This window comes from Podarcis cretensis (genome assembly GCF_951804945.1).
Source record: "Podarcis cretensis genome assembly, chromosome: 5".
Classification (NCBI taxonomy): Eukaryota; Metazoa; Chordata; class Lepidosauria; order Squamata; family Lacertidae; genus Podarcis; species Podarcis cretensis.
Window position 1 is genome coordinate 10,200,250 of NC_137174.1, and position 24,751 is coordinate 10,225,000.

Here is a 24,751-nt window from a genome sequence, read left to right on the forward strand (position 1 = left end):
GCCTTCACCCCAGTGTAAAAGGTAAAGGGACCCCTGACCATTAGGTCCAGTCGTGGCCGACTCTGGGGTGGCAGCGCTCATCTCGCTTTATTGGCCGAGGGAGTTGGTGTACAGCTTCCGGGTCATGTGGCCAGCATGACTAAGCCGCTTCTGGCGAACCAGAGCAGCACACGGAAATGCCGTTTACCTTCCCACCAGAGCGGTACCTATTTATCTACTAGCACTGTGTGCTTTTGAACTGCTAGGTTGGCAGGAGCAGGGACCGAGCAACGGGAGCTCACCCCATCGCGGGATTCGAACTGCCGACCTTCTGATCGGCAAGTCCTAGGCTCTGCAGTTTAACCCACAGTGCCACCCGCGTCCCTCACCCCAGTGAAGTTCCCCTTTATTACATATGTAGGACAGTGACCTACCCACCCCCCCCAACAGCATACAAATCAATATGGCTAACACAAATAAGACACAGCGCAATCGACTAAACACAACCAACCAAGCTCGGGAACCCCAACTTCTCACAGTATCAATAAAAAATACACAACGGACCCACCTGATGATGCTGACAACGCCCCCCCCCTCTAATAATAGGCAACAGAACAAAAGAACAATACCCCCATCTCCCCCCTCCCCTTCCCCCAATTCTAAGATGTCTATGACAAAAATGTCTCAACAAATGTAAACAAACCGTGAAAAAGACTACAAATTGAAAGTGGATACAACAAAGCAAACAGGTACAGGGAGCAGTGTAGCACAAAGAACCCAATAGAAACAAATTAGAAAGAATAGCTGCACATTATCATGCTACAAGAAGGAAAGATTATTAGAAAAATCTGAACTTTATTATACATACTATATTATGCTGAAAATATGTACCCAAGGACATGAGGTTTTGAATTTACATCTGTACAAACACAAAATAGATTAGAAAACATGCAACATTTTACAAAACATTGCTTGTTATAAAGGTACCAGTTTCCCAGAGGGCTCCGACTTAAAACTTTTGCCTGGTCTTAAAACATTTCTCCGATTTCAGATTTTGCTGTGAAAATGCAGTTCCAAGCTACAGTATCAAAGTACCTTCGATAAGTTTGGCAAGTGTCACTTCAACATGATCCGTGGGGAAAAGAGTTGTGTGGTTACCAAAGGCAAGAGCCAAAGCTGAATTTTTCAAAGTGCAGATAACCCTTTAGGGTTAAGGTCTGCATTAAAGCTTTGTCAATGGAACCGGTGGGCTTCAATTGCTCTTGATAACTGGGCAAAAAGAAACTGAAATTTTGTGACAGCCGTTTGCGTCTGGCTTCTTTCATCACTCAGACTGAAGATCCAGGATGGATGAGCGGAAGGAACTGGCCAGCGATGAAAGGAATAGCCTCTTTGTCTTGCTATGTCTGGCAGCGGTGATCTTCGTTGCATCACAACTGGGTCGCACATTTTAGATTGTATTCGCCTGTTGTAGATCTCCCCCTTTGAAGAGACTTAGCAATTTCTCTCCCTAATGAGAGGGTTCATATATTATTTTGAACCCGCAAGAAGTCCTCCCACGTTAATGATGGGTGACAAAAAAGAATTGGGAATGGTTATCACATGTAAAAAGCATGTTCTCAATACCCTCTGGAGACACCCCTACCTTCAAATTGTAACATGAATTGGCTTCCTCCTACCACGAAACAAGCTGTTCAGCTTTGGCTATGTATGTCAACAGGTTACAAAAGATGGGAAGTTTCACGAAAAAAATCTCTTTACAGAGCATATTGCCTGTTAAGCACCTCAACTGGTGGTGTTTAGCTAATGTAGTTTCACTTCTAGCTTCCTTCCAGCAAATTTAAACATCACCAGACACCCCCCCAGTAAGCACTTTTGTACCCACTAAATGAACTAAACATCAGAAAAGGGAATGCAAACTTCCATTTGCCAAGATGTGTGGCATATTGTGGCTAATTCAATATGCTGTTGTGTTGAAACTAATGTGTGCTTTGCTTACTGTTATTCATTGTCTGCCCTGGCAAGCACATCTGTATTTCAAACATCTGTACTGTTATTTCCAAAATATTCACAGACATTCAAATGCTTTCTTTATCCTCGCTTCTAGAACTGTCTGATCACGTTCTCAATGTTTAATTATCGTGGCATGCAGAACTTTTGATCCACTGGTTTATATCATTTTAATCTTTACAAGATTAAACCTGCAACTTGTAGCTTATGTTTTAAACAACATTTCCATCTGAATAATTTGCCATTAACATTCATGCCATACTCAAAACTGACAAAAAAAAGGGAACAAGATAAACATGTCAAAATAATTAACATTTTAAAAACAATCACATCGTTTTTGTGATAGCTACTAAACCTTTTTTAAAAATCTTATGTCCTAAACACTTGGCCTTCCTATCATAGCTGAAATTCAGATGTGAGGGAACTAGCAAAGAGCTCAGGTCCCTTACATCTTGCCAGCTGCCATTTTAAAACGCTCAACATACTAACCTTTTCGTAGCTTCTAATTTCAAAAATATAAAATCTATAAAAGATTCTGAATTAAAGGCTATCCAAACTGATAGTTATGTTTTGGGGTTTTTTCTGTGAAACCAAAACAAATGGCCAAAAAAACCCCCACCATCCTGTTTTTAATCCGTATTACTTCATAGTCTAGCTTTAGCTGTTTACAAAATTAAATAAAAATCTGACCTCTATCTGGAACCCTTCCTGAAACCTTACATTTGCTACTGATCCCTAATAATCGTTTGGCTGAGAAGCGATTTTTTTTCTCTCCCAGAACAAAGGTTTTTCTGTTGTCAATACACATTCCCACCCTCCAAGTTCGGGGCAAGTAACATCACACCAAAGACCACTGAGACACAGCTTGGCTACATCAGAATATAATGTAAAATAAGACCTTGTCTCTTTTCCTAGCTTTAGATTCTCTTAAGTGGATTCTCTGATCAGGTGCAGTATGGTAAATGCCAATATAAGCCTGGCTTAAAAGCTAGCATCTGGTTTGCTCCAATTTAAAGCCAGGGCTAACACAAAGCTCTCTTGTATCTTACACTGCGAATGATCTGTGCCTCTCTTCGACATCGGCTTTATTAATTTTTTTTAAAACTGTACCCACCATTTCTTGTGGAAATGCCAGTTGTAAGAATCCTTCTCTATTATCGTCCAAGCATAAACAGTTGAAATGATCAAGTTCCGAAAGCACAGCAGTTAGGAAACTGCTCCGAAGGCAGTCTCCTCCGTTTCTCCCTCTGAGAACAGTCTTTTGCAACAGGACCGCTGCTAAAAGGTGCTCTCCGATCTCGCGAAGCTGCAGGTAACGTCCGTGTGGATGGGGGGAAAAATTCCGAAGGATGCCATTCCTTGATAAATCCATATTCATCAACGGTAGCTAAATTAACCCTGGAAAAATCAGGGGCGAGCCAGCCAATTGCCAATATGACTCGTATTTAACACATTCCAACATGGACACAGGGGTGCTGTTCCAAAGTAACTTCATGCCATGACATTGACAGACACTGTTTCAAAGGCCAGTCTTTGGTAGATTCAAAAGGTACCAGCTGGGCAAAAAAAAAAAAGTGGGAGGGAAGAAGGGCTGGTTCCAACATAAAAGCAACATGCTTCAATTTTTCAGAACTTAGTTAAGTGACCTTGAAGCTTAGCTGAACCTTTAAAGAGGGCAAATGAAGAGTCTTGCATTTCCACACAGAAGAAATTAGGTGCCATCCAGACCAAAACAAACCCCTTAACCTTTACATTTTTTTAAACGTATAGATGTAAAAAAAGGTAGCCCGTTTACAGGACAGATGCGTGTAAGTTATCTGCCATTAAGCAATCCTATGAATCGACTGTGTTGTTGGGCTTTACACAACAAACAAACAAACAAACAGCGTTACCCTTCATGTTTTCACAATCACTATTGGGGGGGAAGGTTTCATCCAACATGTCCTAAGCCAAAGAAGAGAAATGCAGCATTGCCCATTTTAAACGCAGAACCTAGAGTCAAACTAGGCATCGCTGCTGCCAAAAATGGTCTCAACTGGAAGGCAATTCCTCTCAAGACATTTGAACAGAAATCTTTCTGCAAAAGGTAGAAGCATTTCAGCTCTTCTTCAATCTGCTGCAATCGCTGCACACGCACACACACACACCCCGGGACTCTTAGACAAGAATAATAAAGACAAGCACTGCCGTTTTGCTCTTTTTCTTCCTGCTTCCGGAACTGATCGCCGCAAGTATTCTGGGTGGTTTACAACGAGGCCTAAACGGGAATGTTGTTCTGCCTAGTCAACACACTATGTACAATGCTGGCTTATTCTATGGTCTGTTTGGTCTACACTTTATTACTGAATTGTTTAAGAAACGTTAGTTATTGGTTTGTATTTCTTCAGTCTGGTCCACTGGCCAGTGGCATAGTTCATTTCAAAAACCGTGTCCACCAGCATCGTGGTACTTCCTGTGCCGTCAGCCTTTGGCAGCAGTTCCGTGTGTTCGCTCAGTTTGATCTGAATTATGTCGCCCTGTTCTTGACAAGGGTTTTCTGTGGAGGCAACAAGAGACACACGTCACGGGTGGGAGCTTAGCAAATGGAAAACGGTTCAGGCCAGGAGCAATGCAGAAAACAAGATCTGCTCTGGTACATACCATCAGCACCCTCATATACTTATTTTCCCTCCCGTGAAAAGTGTGTGCCGCTACAGTGGTGCCCTGCAAGACGAATGCCTCGCAAGACGAAAAACTCGCTAGACGAAAGAGTTTTCCATTTTTCGAGGTGCTTTGCAAGACGAATTTCCCTATGGGCTTGCTTCGCAAGACAAAAACGTCTTGTGAGTTCTTTTCCCTCCCCCCCCCCTTTTTCTAAGCCGCTAATAGCCGCTAAGCGCCGCTAAGCCGTTAAACCACTAATAGCGCTAATCCGCTAATAGCCGTGCTTTGCAAGACGAAAAAACCGCAAGACGAAGAGACTCGCAGAACGGATTAATTTCGTCTTGCGAGGCACCACTGTATTCTGAAAAAATTGCACCTACGGCATTCAAGGATAGCTTTGTATCTCAGTGCACGCAGATCCCCCACTCCACCCCCAAGAGGAAGGTCACTGCAATGCCTCTGGGATCATTAAGCAGCCTTTTGCACCCTGGGCCTCTGCATGAGATGCCTTCATCGGACCTTGCCAGTTATCCCTGATCCTGCCAGCCACAATATCCAGGCACCTGGCTTTGATATTCAAGGCAAAGAAATACGGTTAGGAATACATGCCTCTGGATCCTGCCATGAACCCAAGGATGAGAGCCTTCTCTGGCCTTGTGACTTTGTTTGCGGTCTTGAACATTTCTTGCGCTGCATACATTTGTTCCTTCTGCAAGGAAGAGTCAGTAAGATTTTATTTCAGGAGAGGAAATGATCGGGAGAACAGAAAATAACTTCAAGCACCCAGCCTCGTTGTTTCTCAATTGACAAATCCCTTATCTTGTGCTGGAATAGAAAAAGCATCAGCGCCCCTCGACAGAACCTCAGAGCTTTCATTCTAATCTAATTTTCATATAGTCAAGAGCGGTACATTGGCCAGAGCTCTTCATATTCTTGCAGCTGATATTCTCTCTCTGTGTGTGTGTGTCTTAAATCTACCATTATATTCCAAGATAGAGGTACAGAGTAGGCCATCACTTGGGTATCTTTCTGGGGATCTTTGACCCAAGTACCCAAATAGAAAGGTAAAGGAACGCAAAGCCCTCTGGGAGATACACGGAAGCCCCAACCACCAGCCAATTGTTGGGATTTAAAGTGCAGAACAGGGCTCATCAAGAGCACCGAAAATCAGCTGAACTCCCTGGTGTAACCAAGGGGGCCTGGAGGAGTCAACCTGGATTCTAGCTGCTCCCCCCAGTGCTCTATGAATCCAAGCTGCTTCCTCTGGAGAGTACAAAGTGCCCCACTTGAAAATGTAGTTATTATTTTTCTGGGGAAGACCCTTGAATCCAAACAGCTCTTTCTGTGGAAGGGAAAATCTCTGCTTTTTAAGAGCATGCCCCCCCCGCCCCCCGCTCTAAAGAGACTTCAAAGGAGTTCCATGATCAGGGTTGCACCATCTTTGATGGCGCATCTTCAAAGGACCTTGCTGCAACCACCATTCAGCTAAAGGGCTGTTGCAGCAACCTCACCTTCAAGCCCTTGGCAGGTATCAATGACGTGAAGGCATTATGACATCTGGTAACTGACAGGTGAAGGGACGCGGATGGCGCTGTGGGTAAAACCTCAGCACCTAGGGCTTGCCGATCGCATGGTCGGCGGTTCGAATCCCCGCGGCGGGGTGAGCTCCCGTCTTTCGGTTCCTGCTCCTGCCCACCTAGCAGTTCGAAAGCACGTCAAAGTGCAAGTAGATAAATAGGTACCGCTTTATAGCGGAAAGGTAAACGGCGTTTCAGTGTGCTGCACTGGTGCCGGCTCGCCAGAGCAGCTTCGTCACGCTGGCCACGTGACCTGGAAGTGTCTCCGGACAGCGCTGGCCCCCAGCCTCTTAAGTGAGATGGGCGCACAACCCTAGAGTCGGACACGACTGGCCCGTACGGGCAGGGGTACCTTTACCTTTACTGACAGGTGAGCGGTCTTACCCACTTCTCAAAATTGGCTCATGGGCACGGGTGGAAGATGGGTTTTTCACAACATAAAAACACAAAATACGTAATAAAAATAAAAACTAGAACAACCCAATAACCCCACCAACACATTTCAAAGACCTTGTTAAAGAAGAACGTTTTTGCCTGGCGTCTAAAGGTGTATAATGAAGGTGCCACCTGAACCTCCTTAGTGGGTCAGAAGTTGTACAGGCAGGGCACACATCAGTTCTCAGCAGTATTGAGGTCTATTTGTAATCAAAGCAAATCCTGAAAGCATTCTTAAAGAGCTACAAGGTAGGGCTGCCATACATTCAGATTTCCCTGGAAATTACCAGGATTTCAAAGGAAGAATTGACATGGGGGGGGGGGGGTTCCAAAAGGCGGTGCTTTGCCCTGAATCTTAGGCAAGTCAATTGAAAAATCAACAACATTCGGGGCATCCTGGTTTTTACTTTTTGAAATGTGGCAACAAGGTTATTAGCATCCATACCCTGGAATGTTAGCGGTCTTATGGTTTAGTACTACCTGGACCCTCCTATTCATAAACAAGATTGCAAACGCCTGGCTATTTCTGTAGAAGCAACGGAAAGGATCCAAGCGAATCGTCTATATACATTGTGAGAGAGTTCTCTTGGCTTACTGTTAGAGAGAGGTTCTTCTTGGGCGGCGCTTGCTGAGGAGGAGCTGCCGGTGGCGCCTGCACTGCTGGAGGGGCGGCGGGAGGAGTCACAGGAGAGGTAGGTGTCGCTGCAGCTGTGTTTGCGTTGCTGTTATACATGGGTGTCCTTTGCTTAAACTGAGTCGGGACAGCAGTGCCAGGGGGTGTCGCAGGCTCTTCTTTCGCTTGCAAGGGTTCCCGGACAGAGCCAGCTGTTTACAGCAAAAGATGTCATCAACAACAACAAAATGGTGTTCGTATGGTTTACTCTCATTACAAATTTTAACGCTTCCCTACTTTCTTTCCCAAGGGATGCAGGTGGCGCTGTGGGATAAACCACAGAGCCTAGGACTTGCCGATCAGAAGGTCGAATCCCCGCAACGGGGTGAGCTCCCGCTGCTCAGTCCCTGCTCCTGCCAACCTAGCAGTTTGAAAGCACGTCAAAGTGCAAGTAGATAAATAGGTACCGCTCTGGCGGGAAGGTAAACGGCGTTTCCATGCGCTGCTCTGGTTCGCCAGAAGCGGCTTAGTCATGCTGGCCACATGACCTGGAAGCTGTACGCCGGCTCCCTCGGCCAATAAAGCGAGATGAGCGCCGCAACCCCAGAGTTGGTCATGACTGGACCTAATGGTCAGGGGTCCCTTTACCTTTACCTTACTTTCTTTTCCAAGGGTCACTAAAGGATAACATGTAACTTAGCAAAAAGGTCTCCCTCCAACAGGCAGTGACAGTTTCTCCACCTTCTTCCTGCCTTCATTACCTAAAGCCTCGATTTTGCTTGTCTGCTTTTCTGTCTTCCTTGCTTGCCTCCACAACACAGGGAACACAGGTGCTTGCAGAAACCCAGAATTCCCCAGGCCATATGTAAAATTAAAATCCTGAGTGCTGCGGGGGCTTGAAAGACACCATTTGGGTACAAACTGAGATTATTCAGCTGAAGCCTTTCCCCAGAAAGAGAAACAGCACACCTGCTTCCTGTCAGATCTGAAATCGCCAATCGCTGCTTGAAGCTTATGTTCGTTTCTCAGATCTGAAACCTTTTCTCACATCCCTCCCTACACACACTCACAACTCTAATTTCAAAAAAGGTAGATTCTAAATATTACAAAGGCAAAAATCGATGCACAAAGGTGATGCACAGAGGGTAATGTGAAGAACTTGGATACCAGGCCATGCTTCCCAGATACAGGGGGAAATGTTCTCATAACACTTCCTCTAGGTAAAAAAAGAGAGAGAGATATATAAAATAAGGTAAAGGACCCCTGCCCATTAGGTCCAGTCGTGACCGACTCTGGAGTTGCAGCACTCATCTCGCTTTATTGGCCGAGGGAGCCGGCGTACAGCTTCCGGGTCATGTGGCCAGGATGACAAAGCCACTTCTGGCGAACCAGAGCAGCACACGGAAATGCCATTTACCTTCCCACCGGAGTGGTACCTATTTATCTACTTGCACTTTGACGTGCTTTCGAACTGCTAGGTTGGCAGGAGGAGGGACTGAGCAACGGGAGCTCACCCCGTTGCGGGGATTCGAACCGCCAACCTTCTGATCGGCAAGTCCTAGGCTCTGCAGGAAGGTAAATGGCGTTTCCTTGCACTGCTCTGGTTTGCCAGAAGCGGCTTAGTCATGCTGGTCACATGACCCAGAAGCTGTACGCCGCCTCCCTCAGTCAGTAAAGCGAGATGAGCGCCGCAACCCCAGAGTCGGCCACGACTGGACCTAATGATCAGGGGTCCCTTTACCTCCAGTTTGCAGGCCTAATCTGGCACACCGGGCCTCCCCATTTGGCCTGGGGAGGATGCTTCTGGCAAGCCATGCCCATCTGCCCTACACCTGATGTCATACATGTGGGTCAGGTGGTGGGGCCTCCCTCAAAGTGGCATAGCAGGCACGGCTGAGAACCACCTACAACCCTATGCACAGGGCTTCCCAGCGGCTTGCAATGCCTTTGCGCCGGGCTTCTGAAGCACCAGGCAACCAGCTGGTTGGGAAACACTGACGAACTGACTCTGACAGGTGCCAATCAACTGATGTTGGATGATTGGCAGGTGAGTTGTTCCTTCCACCTGCCGGTGTGTGTGTGTGTGTGTGTGTGTGTGTGTGTGTGTGTAGATAAGGATTGAGCTTACTGAGCCAAAAATGTTTCCCACCTCAGCTCTAGGCAATATTGTTATTATCTTTGGGCTTATTATAGAAACCGAAGCCCTGCGCATCTTCCTTGAATTCAGGTATTTTTGGCTGTTTGAATACAGAACAGATTCAAAGCTTGCTGCAGGTGATGTGTCCTCGTTTGACTTGCACTCTGCGCACTGTTTTAAAACATTAAATAAACCTATTGTGATGAAAGTACTTGCCATAGCCTTTTTGAGTGTCGTCGTTTTTACAATGTGGAACATATCAGTAATGAACATATTCACAAGTGCAATAATGGAAAATTGTGTCACTTACCGGGCTGCGTGGTGTCGGAACTTGGAACATAAGAGGAAGATGGAACAACACTGGGTGCTGCCGGCAGATAGCTCGTAGAAGCTAGGGCAGGGTCATTGTTCAAAGAGGCAATTTTCTGTAAAACAGCACATGCATCCTTAAACTATTTCAAAAATAATTTTGACAATTCAGGGTACATTGTTCATGCCTGTGATTGCAGAGCAGACCCCTACATGGATGAGGCTTAGAAAGCAGCCTAATATATAATAGCGTTCTAAATCCTACCTGAGTAGATACGAGACCAGCAGCATAGTCTGGAGTAGCATTTTCGACGACTGTCTCTTCTTTCGCTTGCTTTTCCACCACTTCTGTATCTACACCGTTAACAAACATAGAAGCTAGTTAGCCATAACCGCTGCCTTGTTTTGGTTACCCAAATAAAGAATTTTTAAAAATCCAAAACTACTTCCGAATTTTGAATTCTCTGTACAAGCACTGATTCCACAGGGGAATGGTACAAGAAACAGCTGGAAGTAAAGTTTGGGCTGCAGGAACTCAGAACAAACATAAATGCTCTCACGTCCTCAAGAACCAACAAAATGATTAACGTGTGCAAAATGACAGCATCAGTATGAAATAATATCCATTATGTCTTGTGACGATAGAAATTAAGAAAGCAAAGTAACTTCCTTGGGGTGCAAGGCTTGGCAGTGTGTATGGAGTTCCTGGGCTGCCCAGACAATAACAACAACAATAATAATTTTTTAAAAAAATATTTATACCCCGCCCATCTGGCTGGGTTTCCTCAGCCACTCTGGGCGGCTTCCAACAAAATATTAAAATACAGTAATACATCAAACATTAAAAGCTTCCCTAAACAGGGCTGCCATCAGATGTCTTCTAAAAGTCTGGTAGTTGTTGTTCTCTTTGACATCTTGGTGGGAGGACGTTCCACAGGGCGGGCGCCACTACCGAGAAGGCCCTCCGCCTGGTCCCCTGTAACCCTGCTTCTCTCAGTGAGGGAACTGCCAGAAGGCCCTCGGAGCTGGACCTCAGTATCTGGGCAGAACAATGAGGGTGGAGACGCTCCATATATACTAGACCGAGGCTGTTTGGGGCTTTAAAAGGTCAGCACCAACACTTGCATGTAGTAAGCAGTGGTTTTTTTAGGGGGTACGCACACCTCTTTTTTTTTTTTTTTGTTAAAAAGTGTGGCACTCACTGTAACAACCTCATGGTGACAAAAGGTAAAGGGACCCCTGACCCCTGGACCTCAGTGTCCGGGCTGAATAATGGGGGTGGAGACGCTCCTTCAGGTATACTGGACCAAGGCCATTTAGGGCTTTAAAGGTCAGCACCAACACTTTGAATTGTGCCCAGAAACGTACTGGGAGCCAATGTAGGTCTTTCAGGACTGGTGTTATGTGGTCTCGGTGGCCCTCCTCCCTGATGTGGTCCAAAGGAAAGCAGACAAATAATGCTGGGCACCAGCTCAGCTGCAGGAGTTGCTGGAAGGAGGAGTACTAGGCACCATCCCACTGTCTTAGGGACTTCACTCTGGATTTGTGCAGGGTTAGCCTTTCCTATTTCATGTACTGTATTCATTCTCATGTACTAATCTTAACTACGACCTGTGCACCTTTATGGAAATTTTAATGTTCTGTATGTTGTTTTATTCTGCTGTGGCCTATGGCTATTCTATTCTATTCTATTCATTTTGCTAACTCACAGATCCAGCCAAATTTGTGTACAAATACAACAGAACAATTCAATTTGCCTCCCTAGGCGAGTCCAAGCGCACGGCAGTCTTCATATAGTAGTTTTTCTTTATTAATGAAAACAGATTTAGATAGATGAATCAATAATCATTTATATATTCCCTCTTGTTTCCCTGCATATATTTTTCAAATTATGTGTGTTACTATTTTCCAAACCTCTCCGCTGGTCCGCAAGCAGGTGCCCTATTGTGAATTGTTCACTCTCTCAAGCCTATCACAAGTTAACACAGACAATTATTCCATGTTATCAAATCTCAACTCCCTATAATTTCACAGCAGCTTTAATAAGTGGCAAATGAACAGAAAAGCAAACAATTAGCCTTTAGCTCTAAATTTAATTTGAAAGATTACAGTGGTGCCTCGCAAGACGAAAAGAATCCGTTCCGCGATTCTCTTCGTCTAGCGGTTTTTTCGTCTTGCGAAGCAAGCCCATTGACGGCTTAGCGGATTAGCGCTATTAGTGGCTTAGCGGCTTTTAGCAGCTTATCAGCTTAGCGGATAAGCAGATAAGCGGCTTAGCGGCTTAGAAAAAGGGGGGGAAAGGGAAAAAAAGTCGGAAAAACTCGCAAGACATTTCGTCTTGTGAAGCAAGCCCATAGGGAAATTCGTTTTGCGAAGCGCCTTCAAAATGGAAAACCCTTTCGTCTAGTGGGTTTTTCGTCTTGCGAGGCGTTCGTCTTGCGGGGCACCACTGTAAGTACAAAAGACTTTGTACTTAACCCTATATACCAGTTTGCAACCCTATATACTAACCTAAGGTCTTTCTTCTCCTTTTGGCTTCCCGGCCAGCACCGACCGTATCCAGCTCCGAGATGTCAAGTAACTACAAATACACCAAAGGAACACTTACTTTCACATTTATTGCAGAGTTTACTAGCTTCTGATGCATGGATTGCCCTGTCTAACTTCCACATACATGCATCATGTTAGAGCAACTTCCCTTATACAATATTAACAGGGGGGAAGCAAATTTAGTATATGTAGCCGTACTGTACCTCACCATACCAAAGAGTACTGTGTGATTTTTTAAATTAAAAAACAAAACTGTGTAAACACAACAGGAATGAAATAATGAAATAACACCCAAGCTAGCTGGACAAATACACAGGACTGTTGTTTTTTAACTTTGAAAAGACTGAATATTCAGAAGGCAAGGGAGAGTGTCAAGGAAAGAACACTTGAAACTGCATAAATACCTTTACTCCTCTCTCTTTGCGCAGAGGAGTTCTCGAGGGTGGAATCGGAGTTCTGTTTCCGGCAGGGCTAAATACACTTGGGGTAGTGGGATTCCTGAAAGGCGCTTGTTTAGGTATCCCTTTGAGTGGAGCTATACAAAAACAAAAGGGGGAAAAATCACCGAACTGAACACAGCGGTAAGACTCCTACTGAAGACCAAAACATTTCAAAGCAATACTGATTATACATATAGATGAATTCACAAATGTAATCCAGAGGACATTAGTGTTGTGAAGCAACACATACAAGATGTGTGCTTTTTTAAATGTCCTTTTCCCCTTTGCTTACTTCCATAATCTGACTTCCTCAACACAGTACTCATTCTACTCCATTAACTCTCAAATACTGTTAACGCACTTCTGTAAAAATTGGGAAAATATGGCTATTACTTTGGCAACCCATGAATGCTTAGGGCAAGGAAGGCATTTTTAAGACACCAAGTATGGAAATGGGCGATTCCTCACTATTAGAAGTTAACATCTAAACGAAGTAGCTCTCAGAAGGTATCAGAGTACACAACATTACCAAATTTTACCATCTCTTATGGGAGTCAGCAGGTGGGGTGCTATAGTGGTTAGAATGTCAGACCTAAGGGGACAAGGGTTCAGATCCCCAGCCATGAATTTTACTGGGTGACCTTGGGACAGTCATTGCATCTCAACCTAACCTACCTCAGAGGGTTGTTGTGGAGCATGGGTAGGCAAGCTAAGGCCCGGGGGCCAGATCCGGCCCAATCGCCTTCTCAATCCGGCCCGCGGACGGTCCAGGAATCAGTGTGTTTTTACAAGAGTAGAATGTGTCCTTTTATTTAAAATGCATCTCTGGGTTATTTGTGGGGCATAGGAATTCGTTCATTTATTTCTTTTTCAAAATATAGTCCGGCCCCCCACAAGGCCTGAGGGACAGTGGACCGGCCCCCTGCTGAAAAAGTTTGCTGACCCCTGTTGTGGAGATTAAATGAGGAGAGGGAGAACCATGTACACTACTTTGAGCTCCATGGAGGAAAGCTGAGGTATAAATGGACTGAATGAATGAATGAATGAATGAATGAACAAAGGCTCAGCAACTTTGCTTTTTCCTGGAATCAACACAGCCACTGCCTATTCCATTTGGAGAACCCAAGTATAAAGAGATCTGAGAAGAATGCACCCTGCAACCTCCTGAGGCAATACAACAATATATTCCAGCATGTGGATAGGCTACTTCGTTCAAAAAGAGAGGATATGGCAGGATTCTCTGTAATGCAGCCTTCAGTACACCTGAATGCCCTGCAGGGCACCTATAAGCATCTACAGTGCCCAGAGATCATGGTAGCTGAGCAAAGGAGAGGCAGAATGCTTGGAAGCAGATTACCTGCAGTTGTACAGTGGTACCTTGGTTCTCAAACGCCTTGGTTCTCAAACAACTTGGAACCCAAACACTGCAAACCCGGAAGTAAATGTTCCGGTGTGCGAACATTTCTCGGAAGGCAAACTTGCTCCGATTTGAGTGCCACACTTCCGTTTGGAGTGTTACGCTGACAATTTGAGTGCCATACTTCCATTTTGAGTGCCACACTTTCGTTTGGAGTGTTACGCTGAGGTCTGTCTGTTTTTGCTATTTATTTTGTGTTTTTGTGGCTCTTTTTTGGTGTGTGACTGTGTGGAATCCAGTTCAGCAACGGACTGATTGTGTGACAGCAGTACATTGTTTATTGCTTTCGTTTTATGGACCAATGGTTTTGTTAGATAGGAAAATTCATGTGAAATTGCTGCTTTAGGGGTTGTTTTTAAAAGTCTGGAACGGATGAATCCATTTTGCATTACTTTCTATGGGAAAGCGCCCCTTGTTTTTGGAACGCTTTGGTTTTGGAACGGACTTCCGGAATGGATTCAGTTTGAGAACCAAGGTACATTGTAATGGCCATGATTGCTCATTATTCTGTATATGTAAGAGTGAAATATGCTCATCTGTGAAGGGGGGGGCTATGACTGTGCCCTAGATATCAAGGTCTCAGAAAGTTCAGTCCCCAGTATAGAGACAGGACAGTCAGTATTCAGACTGTTATTACTGAAATCACAACATGCAGCTGTGAGCAAAATCCCAGGCAACCAGAGACAGGCTGAGCGATCATGGCTGGCTTAACTAAGCAAGTGAAATGGTCCATAAAGGAAAGATGCCATTTCACCTCCACTGGAGTTGCTGGCTAATCTTGTCTATGGGGAAAAATTCTTCCCAGGTTGTAACGCTGCAGCTTACGGCTGGAATTGTTCTTCTGTGAGAGAAGCAGCAGCAATAGTAATTTCTGCTGCAGTAAAAGAAGAGTTAGAGAGAGAGAAGGGGGGCAAGAATCACAGAGGAACCGCAGCAATGAAAATACATGCACTGAGTAGGGCGGGGAGAAAGGAATAAGCTACAGAGATACAAAGCACCTGTCTAGGTAAATACAGTTGATGCTTGGATTGCATGAAAAGATGTTGCCATGAAAAATAAATAGAAAAATTCAGAAAGAAAAGGTAACAGAAGGCAAGGAAATGTGAAATTCCCCTTTTCTGGGAATAGCCAATTGCTATCAGAATTCTTCTATGAATATTGAGGCACAAGGTCGCTTGGTGCCACCAATATATGCAAACTTCTGGCTCATCTAAGACTTTATAGAACTTAATGCGTAATAATGATTTAATTCACATGTGGAGAATACTTTTATTTTTTATATATCTTTATTATTTTATAAGGGAATCTTTGAATGACTTAATACTTTATTATCCCTGTGCTGTATCTTTGCACTTTTGTCCTTCTAGGCTGCAATGTTTTATGTTTTCACATTTTTTTATTCTTTATCTTCTTTCTTTTTGTTATCTTTGCACTTTTTAAAAACAAGTCAATAAAATATTTTAGAAGAACAAGAAATAGCTAGCGTTGATTAAATAAAAATGTGGGATTTTCAATGTTCTAAGATAACACAAAGGTATGATTCAAGAAAGGGGGGGTGCGACTGCAAGATTATATACTCATTCTATCTCTCTCTCTCTCTATATATATATATATACGTCCTTCAAAATAGCTGTTTCATGCTTTGCATATATATGTGTCTCTTAAATCTAAGAGAAAATAAAAATCCTACTTGTTGTATCGATCTTTTTGACCAGTCCTCTTCCTTTGGCATGGAATGGCACTCCAGCTGTCTTCTTGAGCTGCTGTGCAGTTTCAGTAGCTACAAAAAATAATTCTAATTAATACTCCACCAGGAAAACATATCAAGTCATTCTTAAACAGGGCTCTTTATGGAACAATTAAAACTTTACCCTCTCCGGAAAGAAATCATACCGCTCAATAATGCACAGACTGAATTTACAAACAGAGCTTCCCCCCTTTTAGTGCTACACCTGGAAGAGGAAGAACCCCTGGTCCTAGGGTACCTGCACAATTTTCATTCTAAAATATGTTGCTATTAATCAATGCCACCAGCTCTCAACCCACCCATTCCAAAGGACCTTTTGTATTGCTCCTGCCTGCCTTTCCCCTTTACATACATGATATGATTCTTGCCCCTTTAAACAACTCTGCAGAACAAAGGGAAATTTTAAGGTGTGCAGCCTGAAAATCAGAAGTGAAAGAAGAAAAACGTAAAGCTGTCAAAATTCACTGTTCTACATTTATCTTTTTAAAAGAGAGATTGTGTAGGGGGAGAATGGTGGGGCTCCAACTGGTGTCACCCATATGTTAAATAGAGCCCCATCCCACCAGTTGAAGATCAAAGTTCTAGACTACAAAGCACCAAGACTTCCTCCAAGAGTGGTTTCAGCATCTCAAATTCTACTGTGCATGTTGCATCTTTTTCAAATACTGTACAATATTGAGGCTATTCCTCTGGTGTTTTTCTTGACAGGTGCCCTGATACTTACACTTCTGCAGCAGCTCTGCTCGGAGAGTAGCGCTTTTTGGTTTACGTTTCAGCTGGAAGTGCTTCACCGGAGGAGTAAGTGGTCCAGCCAATGTGGTCAAGGCGTTCTTATTTAAGTACTGGCACTCCAGCGGCAGCATAGATGACGATTCACATTCACTCACTATGAAATCAGAAAACACACAGGAAATGAGTTCCTGTAACAACCAACATTAAGAAAAGCGTTCGTCCTTTGGGCAGACAACTACATCTTCCTCCCAACTTGGAAGAACAAACGTTTTCTCCATTTCCTCAAGTTATTTTGCCCATCACGTTCCCCATGGGGAGCTAGCTCACTTGCACAGCTAATCCAGCAGGCTTGGACTACTGATGGCCCATGACTTCATCCCAGCTTTCTCCAGAGATCGGCTGAGTTCCCCACGTGTTAACTCAGCTGTGCAGCTGAGCCGGCTTTGTCTCTACATGTCTTGCACCAGAGGTCACATATGGGGACAGGAGGGCATGGCTTGGGGAAAACGACTTCCTGTGATACTTGCGCTGGGTGAACTTTGGACCAGGGGACAGAGGCTCCCTACCCTGATTTACACCATAGCTGTCAACCGTCCCTTATTTGGCAGGAAACTCCCTTATCCCAGCACCGTGTCCCGCTGCTGTCCCTTATTGATGATGTCCCTTAAATTTCCTGGGCTTCAAAGCAAGCAGCTCCTCTCCCTCCCTCCCTGCCGGCCAAGGAGAAGGGAGGCTCCAACTGTGTTGCTTGACTGCCTAGCCCAGCCCCCTCCAGTCTCCTCTCACCAGCCTCGGCCCCTGGGAGCCCCTCCCCGCTGGGACTGGTGGGAGCCTCGGGCCCTTCCGCCGCCATCCTCCTCGCGGCCGCCGAACTGAGCGTCTCTGCCTGGGGCCTCTGCCCATCGCCGTCGCTCCCGCTAGGCTGTACTGTGGCTGCGCCGCCGAAGGACCCAGATGAAATGGGCAGCCTGGCGCGGCCTATGAATTGCTGAGGAGCCTTGAGAGGAGAGTAAGGGCAACCATAGAGAAAGCAGTTCAGAGAGAGGAGGAGGAGGCGCTGGCAGATGTTCCAAGGGCTAACCATAGAGGGGGAAAGCGGAGGAAGGACCACAAGTGCTTCTCCCATAGGTTTGTAGTGGTAGACTAGCATAGATGGTCTGATCTATGGGTTTACTTCGGGCGCTATTTCCCCGCCCCCTTCCTCCCGCCCCGCTTGATGGAAATGAGAGCTGCAGATGGAGCACGAGAGAAAAGATACAGAACTGCAGCAGCATCTTCGTAGCTTGGACTTCGTTTTGTGTGAAAAGTGGTTGCTGCTTGTAGTTATTTAATTGCAGTGTTTCATCGGCTGGTGTCTTGAGCAGCAACCTCTGGAAATGAAGGGCTAAAAACCGGCGCTGCTCTCCCAAATTATCTGGTCCCTTTTAACTTCGTATTTCAGCTGGCTGACTAAAATCCCTTATTTTGGCTGCTGATCCCTTATTTTCGAGGCTGCTGGTCCCTTATTTTCAAATCTCTAAGTTGACAGCTATGATTTACACCCATCAATTCAGGCAACTTGTTGTGCAAAGAGATTTATATTTTGGAACAGCCCTCCCCCAATGTGTAAGCTGCAGGAGAGGCACATCAAGCAGTGAAATGGAAACGTGCTGCCCCCTGCCAACAATGGGCTTCTCTTATCTATGTTGTGGCAGTGCCCACAAAGCACTGGCTTCCAGCGGGATCTCACTGAAATCTCGCGATATTTCAGTGCTGCTGCCAACGCCCCTTTTCCACCAGCAGGTCCCTCACCTTGCCTCATAAGTGGGCCAGGTCTGATAAGCTGACCGGGTATGGAAATCAGATCCTGCAGGGCCCTGGTCTCATGAGGCAGAGCGTTCCACCAGGCCGGAGCCAGTGTTGAAAAGGCCCTGGCTCTGGTTGAAGCTAATCTAACTTCCTTAGGGCCCGGGACCACCAGGGTGTTGCTATTTATGGACCTTGAGGCTCTCCGTGGGGCATACCGGGAGAGGCAGGCCAGTAGGTACGAGGGTCCTAGGCCGTGAAGGGCTTTAAAGGTCAAAACCAGCACCTTAAATCTGACCCTTAAATATTAGGACCATCTCACGTCCCTTGGGCTTTACCACCAAGTTGTCAGACGTATCCTGAGGCATAACTGAGCCAGCAGAACATGAGACTCTTAATCTCAGGGTTGTGGGTTCGAACCCCATGTTGGATGAAATATTCCTGCATTGCAGGGGGTTGGAATAGATCAGGGGTCGGCAATTTTTACCTCGCTTGGGCCAGTTCACTCCGGTGGAGATCCCTCTGTGGGCCGGATTGCGCGTGCGCGCCCGCAATTTCCAACGTCTGCATTTGCGCAGACGCGATTTCCAGCTGCTCGGTTCAGGGGCAGCTCATGGGCCGGTTAAACCACCCCTGTGGGCTGCTTGTGGCCCATGGGCTTTAGGTTGCCTACCCCTGGACTAGATAATACTCATGGTCCCTTCCAACTCTGCAATTCATGCTCTGCCCCTCGGGCAGGTGACATTTTCTGTCAAATGCTCCCTTTGAACTCCCCAAAAATCTTTCCTCTGAGCCTCAGACCCAGAACACCTGGCAATACTACTCCTCCATCCTGAGAAACACAGGATTAATCTATTAATCTAAACACAGCCCAATCCATGATTTACAAAGCAAACGCAATACAACAATTTCACAAGAATTTACATGAAAGGAGACCTACCTTTTTCTCGCAGTTCTCCTAAAATATCCTGAACATTGGGATTCTGCTCTTCCAGATCAAGGTTCAGGGAACCTATATCGGGAAATGATTTCAAGATATCGGCCACCATTAAGACCCAGGGGTCCGGATCCAAGGTCGCAAGCTGGATGATTTCTGTCAGTGCATTTTTCATCTAACAAAAAAGAAGAGAGAAGGCAAATCAAGAGTGGAATGTTCAAAGCACGTTAAGAGCTGCTTTCTCAAAAGTTTGCTGAACAGACCAAACCTGTAGCTCACATTCGCTGGGGTAAAAGATGTAGAATAAGGAGTAGGGAATACTGACCACTGAAGGAAAATGGGCGGCAGCACTTCTACAGCCCTCTCTCCAAGGTAGATGCCCTTCCTTACAGTGAGGCAATGTGAGCAAGGTTGCCCCCCAAATGTGCCTGTTTAAAGTTTAGTACAGTGGTGCCTCACAAGACGAAAAGAATCCGTTCTGCGAGTCTCTTCGTCTAGCGGCTTTTTCGTCTTGCGAAGCAAGCCCATTGACGGATTAGCGGATTAGCGCTATTAGCGGCTTTTAGCGGATAAGCGGCTTAGAAAAAGGGGGGGGAGGGGAAAAAAACCCGCAGGAACTCGCAAGACATTTTCGTCTTGCGAAGCAAGCCCATAGGAAATTCGTTTTGCGAAGCACCTCCAAAACGGAAAACGCTTTCGTCTAGCGAGTTTTCCGTCTTGCGAGGCATTCGTCTTGCAGGGCACCACTGTACTGTTAGAACTTTTCTCCGTGAGCTCCATTTCATCAATTACATTTTAGGCTAGTGGTTCTCAAAAATTTTTGCAGCAGCAGAACCTTTCGCTTTGAACAAAACTTCAATGGAACCCATATAGCAAATTGATTTTAAAATTATTTTTGCTCCTCGCTGCTTCACCCCTCCCCCACACACCTCCAAAACGGAAAACTCTTTCGTCTAGCGAGTTTTCCGTCTTGCGAGGCATTCGTCTTGCGGGGCACCACTGTACGAGTAAACTTTGAAACTTTAAACGGTATTTGTCACCAATGGCAAAGGCGCAGGTGCTCTCAGGTCAACTCACCCACAATTTCTCTCCCTGTGAAGAAGGACCCTTCCTCACAAGTAAGAGAGTCTCAAAGGGTCTAGGAATGCCCACACTGCTGCCCCAAATGCAGCGGCAAAATTTTTCTATAGCAGGTCTCAGAAGCAGGCGTGAGTGCACAAGGGGAGGTCTCCGATAGCAAAACGTTTTGAGCCAGCCCCAACCACACCCTGATATCACTTAAATAGCAATGAGGTCTTCTATTTTTTTCTGAACAACAGAGCTTAAATAATACTTTATTGCACAGAGAGGAATGATTTTCCTCTACTTAAACAGAATACAAACCATTTTAACTAAATGTTACTCCAACACGGTCCATTTTATAAAATGGTCCATTATACAGTCATAAAAAGGTAAAGGTACCCCTGCCCGTACGGGCCAGTCTTGACAGACTCTGGGGTTGTGCGCCCATCTCACTTAAGAGGCCAGGGGCCAGCGCTGTCCGGAGACACTTCCGGGTCACGTGGCCAGCGTGACATCGCTGCTCCGGCCAGAGCCAGAGCCAGAGCCGCACACGGAAACGCCGTTTACCTTCCCGCTGGTAAGCGGTCCCTATTTATCTACTTGCACCCGGAGGTGCTTTCGAACTGCTAGGTTGGCAGGCGCTGGGACCGAGCAGCGGGAGCGCACCCCGCCGCAGGGATTCGAACCGCCGACCTTTTGATCAGCAAGTCCTAGGCGCTGAGGCTTTAACCCACGGCGCCACCTGCGTCCCATACAGTCATACCTCGGGTTAAAGTAGCTTCAGGTTGACAATTTTCAGGTTGTGTTTCGTGGCTACTCAGAAGTAACAGAACAGGTTACTTCCGGGTTCTGCCGCTCACGCACGTGCAGACACTCAAAATGACATCACGCGCATGCACAGAAGCGGTGAATCGTGACCCGCGCATGCGCAGACACGGGTTGCATTCTGCTCAGGATGCGAACGGGGCTCCGGAACGGATCCCGTTCGCATCCAGAGGTACCACTGTACAGTGATACCTCAGGTTAAGTACTTAATTCATTCCGGAGGTCCGTTCTTAACCTGAAACTGTTCTTAACCTGAAGCACCACTTTAGCTAATGGGGCTCCCGCTGAAGCACGATTTCTGTTCTCATCCTGAAGCAAAGTTCTTAACCCGAGGTACTATTTCTGGGTTAGCGGAGTCTGTAACCTGAAGCGTATGTAACCTGAAGCATATGTAACCTAAGGTACCACTGTATAGGGTACTGCAATGATAGATATTTGAGAGACACATTAAAAAAAAAAATTAAAGCTACGGATATGCTTTTAAAAACTCAGAGCGGGAAGAATCACAATTATTACAACATAGCTCCAATTTAGAACAAAAAGAGGCTTGTTTAGAAAAAGGAAATATATGATAAAATCCTGTTAAGGACAAGCAATTTAAAGCAATCATACAGTATAAACTGAAAAATTGGGAGGTGTGTTAATGAAAAGTTACATAAATATTCTTAAACAGTGGATAATATTAACAAATGCATTGTTAACCAAGTCCAAGGAGAGTCACATGGTTGTAGAGAAGATCTGTGATGCCATACTTAAGATTACTATATTCAGCTTTTGACACAAAGAGGTATGGCCAGTATTGGAAAAGTTCAGAAGCATTACAAAAATGAAAAATAGACTTTGAAGCAAAATGGAGTTGGGCGATCTATATATAATGAAAGCATTACATAAAAGAAACAAATCTCCCCATCTTCTGAGGATAGGGTAAGGAACAGTGCATAAATTAGTCAGATCACTATAAGGTGACTAGGGATACCTGTGAACCTTTCTTTGCAGGTAGATGCCTGCTCATCTAACCTTAACAGACTATGCAGCAGGCAACCTGTTCCAGACTAAGGCACTGGATCTGATGATCCACTGGATTCCTACGCACACATTTTCTAAGAATGGGGAATCCTTAGGTTCAAGTTCCTGCTCAGAAAAGCTCAGCAGGTGGCAATACAGTTTCAGCTTGAGGGATTGTTTTGAGATTCAGCAATAAAAAATGTTGGGAATTAGTATTAGGACCTTTCTTGCATATTTTGGTATTACACATGTGGCATATGTTGGGAGCATTGCTGGAGATGTCAAAGTGCAGGTGCCAAGTTGTCACATGTCAAGCTGTAGGACAGAGACCAGCTTTACTGAATCCAGAAAGTTCCTAAGTGAACTGAACTGAACTGAACTGAAATGAAATTTATTACGGTCCCAGACCAGATTCACATACTGTTTCCTATATGCATTACTCCAAAGAGAGGCCCAGTTGTTTCAGTGGTTCATGCACACATATTTGAAAGTAAGTGTACATGAAACTGCAGCCTTAAAAATGATGCTTAGACAGAAATCTGCCTTTTTGCTTCTAAGACGTAAATGCAATGCAAAAGAAATGCAACTGCAAAACCAAAAGTTTTGGATTCTGCTTCTAGATTGTGGAAAAGCTCTACAGTGGTACCTCAGGTTAAGTACTTAATTCGTTCCGGAGGTCCGTTCTTAACCTGAAACTGTTCTTAACCTGAAGCACCACTTTAGCTAATGGGGCCTCCTGCTGCTGTGCCGCCAGAGCCCAATTTCTGTTCTTATCCTGAAGCAAAGGTCTTAACCTGAAGCACTATTTCTGGGTTAGCGGAGTCTGTAACCTGAAGCGTATGTAACCTGAAGCGTATGTAACCCGAGGTACCACTGTATTTAGTTGCAAATCAGCATGCTTTCACTGCTCTAGCAACTATTTAGTGCCATTTAGCATGCACCTGGAAAGGATGCTAGCAACATCTCTAGCTCACAAAAACTGGGGTGCTCAAATCAGTTACTACAGCTACCAGTAACTGCAGTTGACTGAGACACATCACCACTAGTATTTACTTCCAGCTTTCCTCTGAATGGTTAGCTATCTACCATATTTTTCTCTCCATAACACTCACATTTTTTCTCCTAAAAAGTAAGGGGAAATGTCTGTGCGTGTTATTGAGCGAATGTGTGGTCCCTGGAGCCGACTGGCCCGAGTGCAGGGGCAAAAATCAGATTGCGCGCTGCAGAGAGGAGCCTGCTGCTTTCCTGCATTCTGCCCCAGGGTCTTATTGCCCACCCTCTTCTGTTTTCGGTTGCTTTGTTTATAAAGTTGTAAAAGCTGTTTTCGGTTGCTGTGGATACAAAGCACAGATCCACATGGATTCTCAGGATTTTTGCATTGGCCTACCCCAAACTCACCATCAAATCACATGTCTGTGGCCGCAGCATGAAGCACCAAAATGATACATCCACTGTTTCATTCAGAATTTTTCCCCCCTTGTTTTCCTCCTCTAAAAACTATGTGCGTGTTATGGTCAGGTGAGTGTTATAGAGCGAAAAATACGGTATTTTCTGGACCTATCAATATATATGATAGTTTGTTTTTCCCATGGAAACAATCACCAATGCCCCAACAGCAGAAATGGTAATGCATACCCATACTAGTAGAGCAATGTTTCAAAATGATCTTGCATAAACCTAAAAGTATAATACCATGTAGAGTTAGAATGCTGGAACCCACTGAAATAAACAATTAGGTTTGGAAGATAACATAATCCTGGGATGTGGCTCATAAGCCATTTGGAAATCACGCCCTGTATCACTAGACCTTACTTCCCAATTATGACCAGCAAATCAATACTAGCTAAAAATGGGAATTCCTCTCTAAAGCAGTCATAAAGACTGATATTACACTCCCAAGCCAGTATTAAATAAATGTACTGCCAGAGCCCATGGCTACAAACAGTAGCAGAGTTTTCTAGTGGGCCTTTGCAATTTTAAAGATGCCTGTGTTGCCATACATAAATTAGCCGTAACATTGCACTATGTGATTTATGTGCTTTTATTCTTTAGTTTCAATAAACCAAGGTTTCCTCTTCCAAAATTTGGTTTGTTGCACACACGCACACTTCAGAAAAGTGCCTACTGCTTTCAGCAAAAGGGTGTGCTCCTCTCTGGAAGGGAGACGTTTGGGGGGTTGAGTGAGCAACAGATTCATGAGATCAATTCAGACATTTGTATGGAGTCTTTCCCTGAAGCTGTGTGAAAAGTATACAAACGCCTTCCTGTGGTCTTAAGCAGAACAGCCCAAGTAAAGCACTAACACTCAGCTCCACTGCATGCATAAACCAAGTCTGGGATGAAGTTGGGAAGGGATCTTGCTTCAAACTCTTGCAAGAGATGGGCTGGGCCTGACTGAACGTACATCGGTGATGTGATATGGCAGAAGCAGGCAGTGATTTCTGTTGAATCACCTAGTGCCTACTGGCTACTAATATTCCCCCCCCCCCCAAGAATTAAGCACACCTCTATCCGATTTCCCCTCCCCCAAAAGCACTTGTAAAAAATT

General features: G+C 45.1%; 2 protein-coding genes and 1 long non-coding RNA gene across 4 annotated transcripts in view; 1 reads left to right on the forward strand and 2 right to left on the reverse strand.

Annotated features, from left to right (window-relative positions):
• Positions 1–24,751, reverse strand: part of MXD4 (MAX dimerization protein 4) — a 227,019-nt gene that overhangs the window by 52,352 nt on the left and 149,916 nt on the right. The gene's annotated exons all lie outside the window — the stretch shown is intronic.
• Positions 815–24,751, reverse strand: part of NELFA (negative elongation factor complex member A) — a 26,348-nt gene continuing 2,411 nt past the window's right edge. Inside the window, exons 2-11 of the mRNA XM_079975540.1 lie at positions 19,315–19,486; positions 16,582–16,743; positions 15,801–15,890; positions 12,658–12,788; positions 12,215–12,284; positions 9,969–10,057; positions 9,705–9,819; positions 7,240–7,469; positions 5,242–5,341; positions 815–4,525 (exon numbers count right to left, since the gene is read on the reverse strand). Coding sequence (XP_079831666.1) covers positions 4,341–4,525; positions 5,242–5,341; positions 7,240–7,469; positions 9,705–9,819; positions 9,969–10,057; positions 12,215–12,284; positions 12,658–12,788; positions 15,801–15,890; positions 16,582–16,743; positions 19,315–19,486 — 1,344 coding nt within the window. The 3' untranslated portion in view covers positions 815–4,340. The remainder of the gene's footprint in view (positions 4,526–5,241; positions 5,342–7,239; positions 7,470–9,704; positions 9,820–9,968; positions 10,058–12,214; positions 12,285–12,657; positions 12,789–15,800; positions 15,891–16,581; positions 16,744–19,314; positions 19,487–24,751) is intronic.
• Positions 19,899–24,751, forward strand: part of LOC307215824 — a 129,432-nt gene continuing 124,579 nt past the window's right edge. Inside the window, exon 1 of the long non-coding RNA XR_013838647.1 lies at positions 19,899–20,064. This is a non-coding gene — a long non-coding RNA (uncharacterized lncRNA). The remainder of the gene's footprint in view (positions 20,065–24,751) is intronic.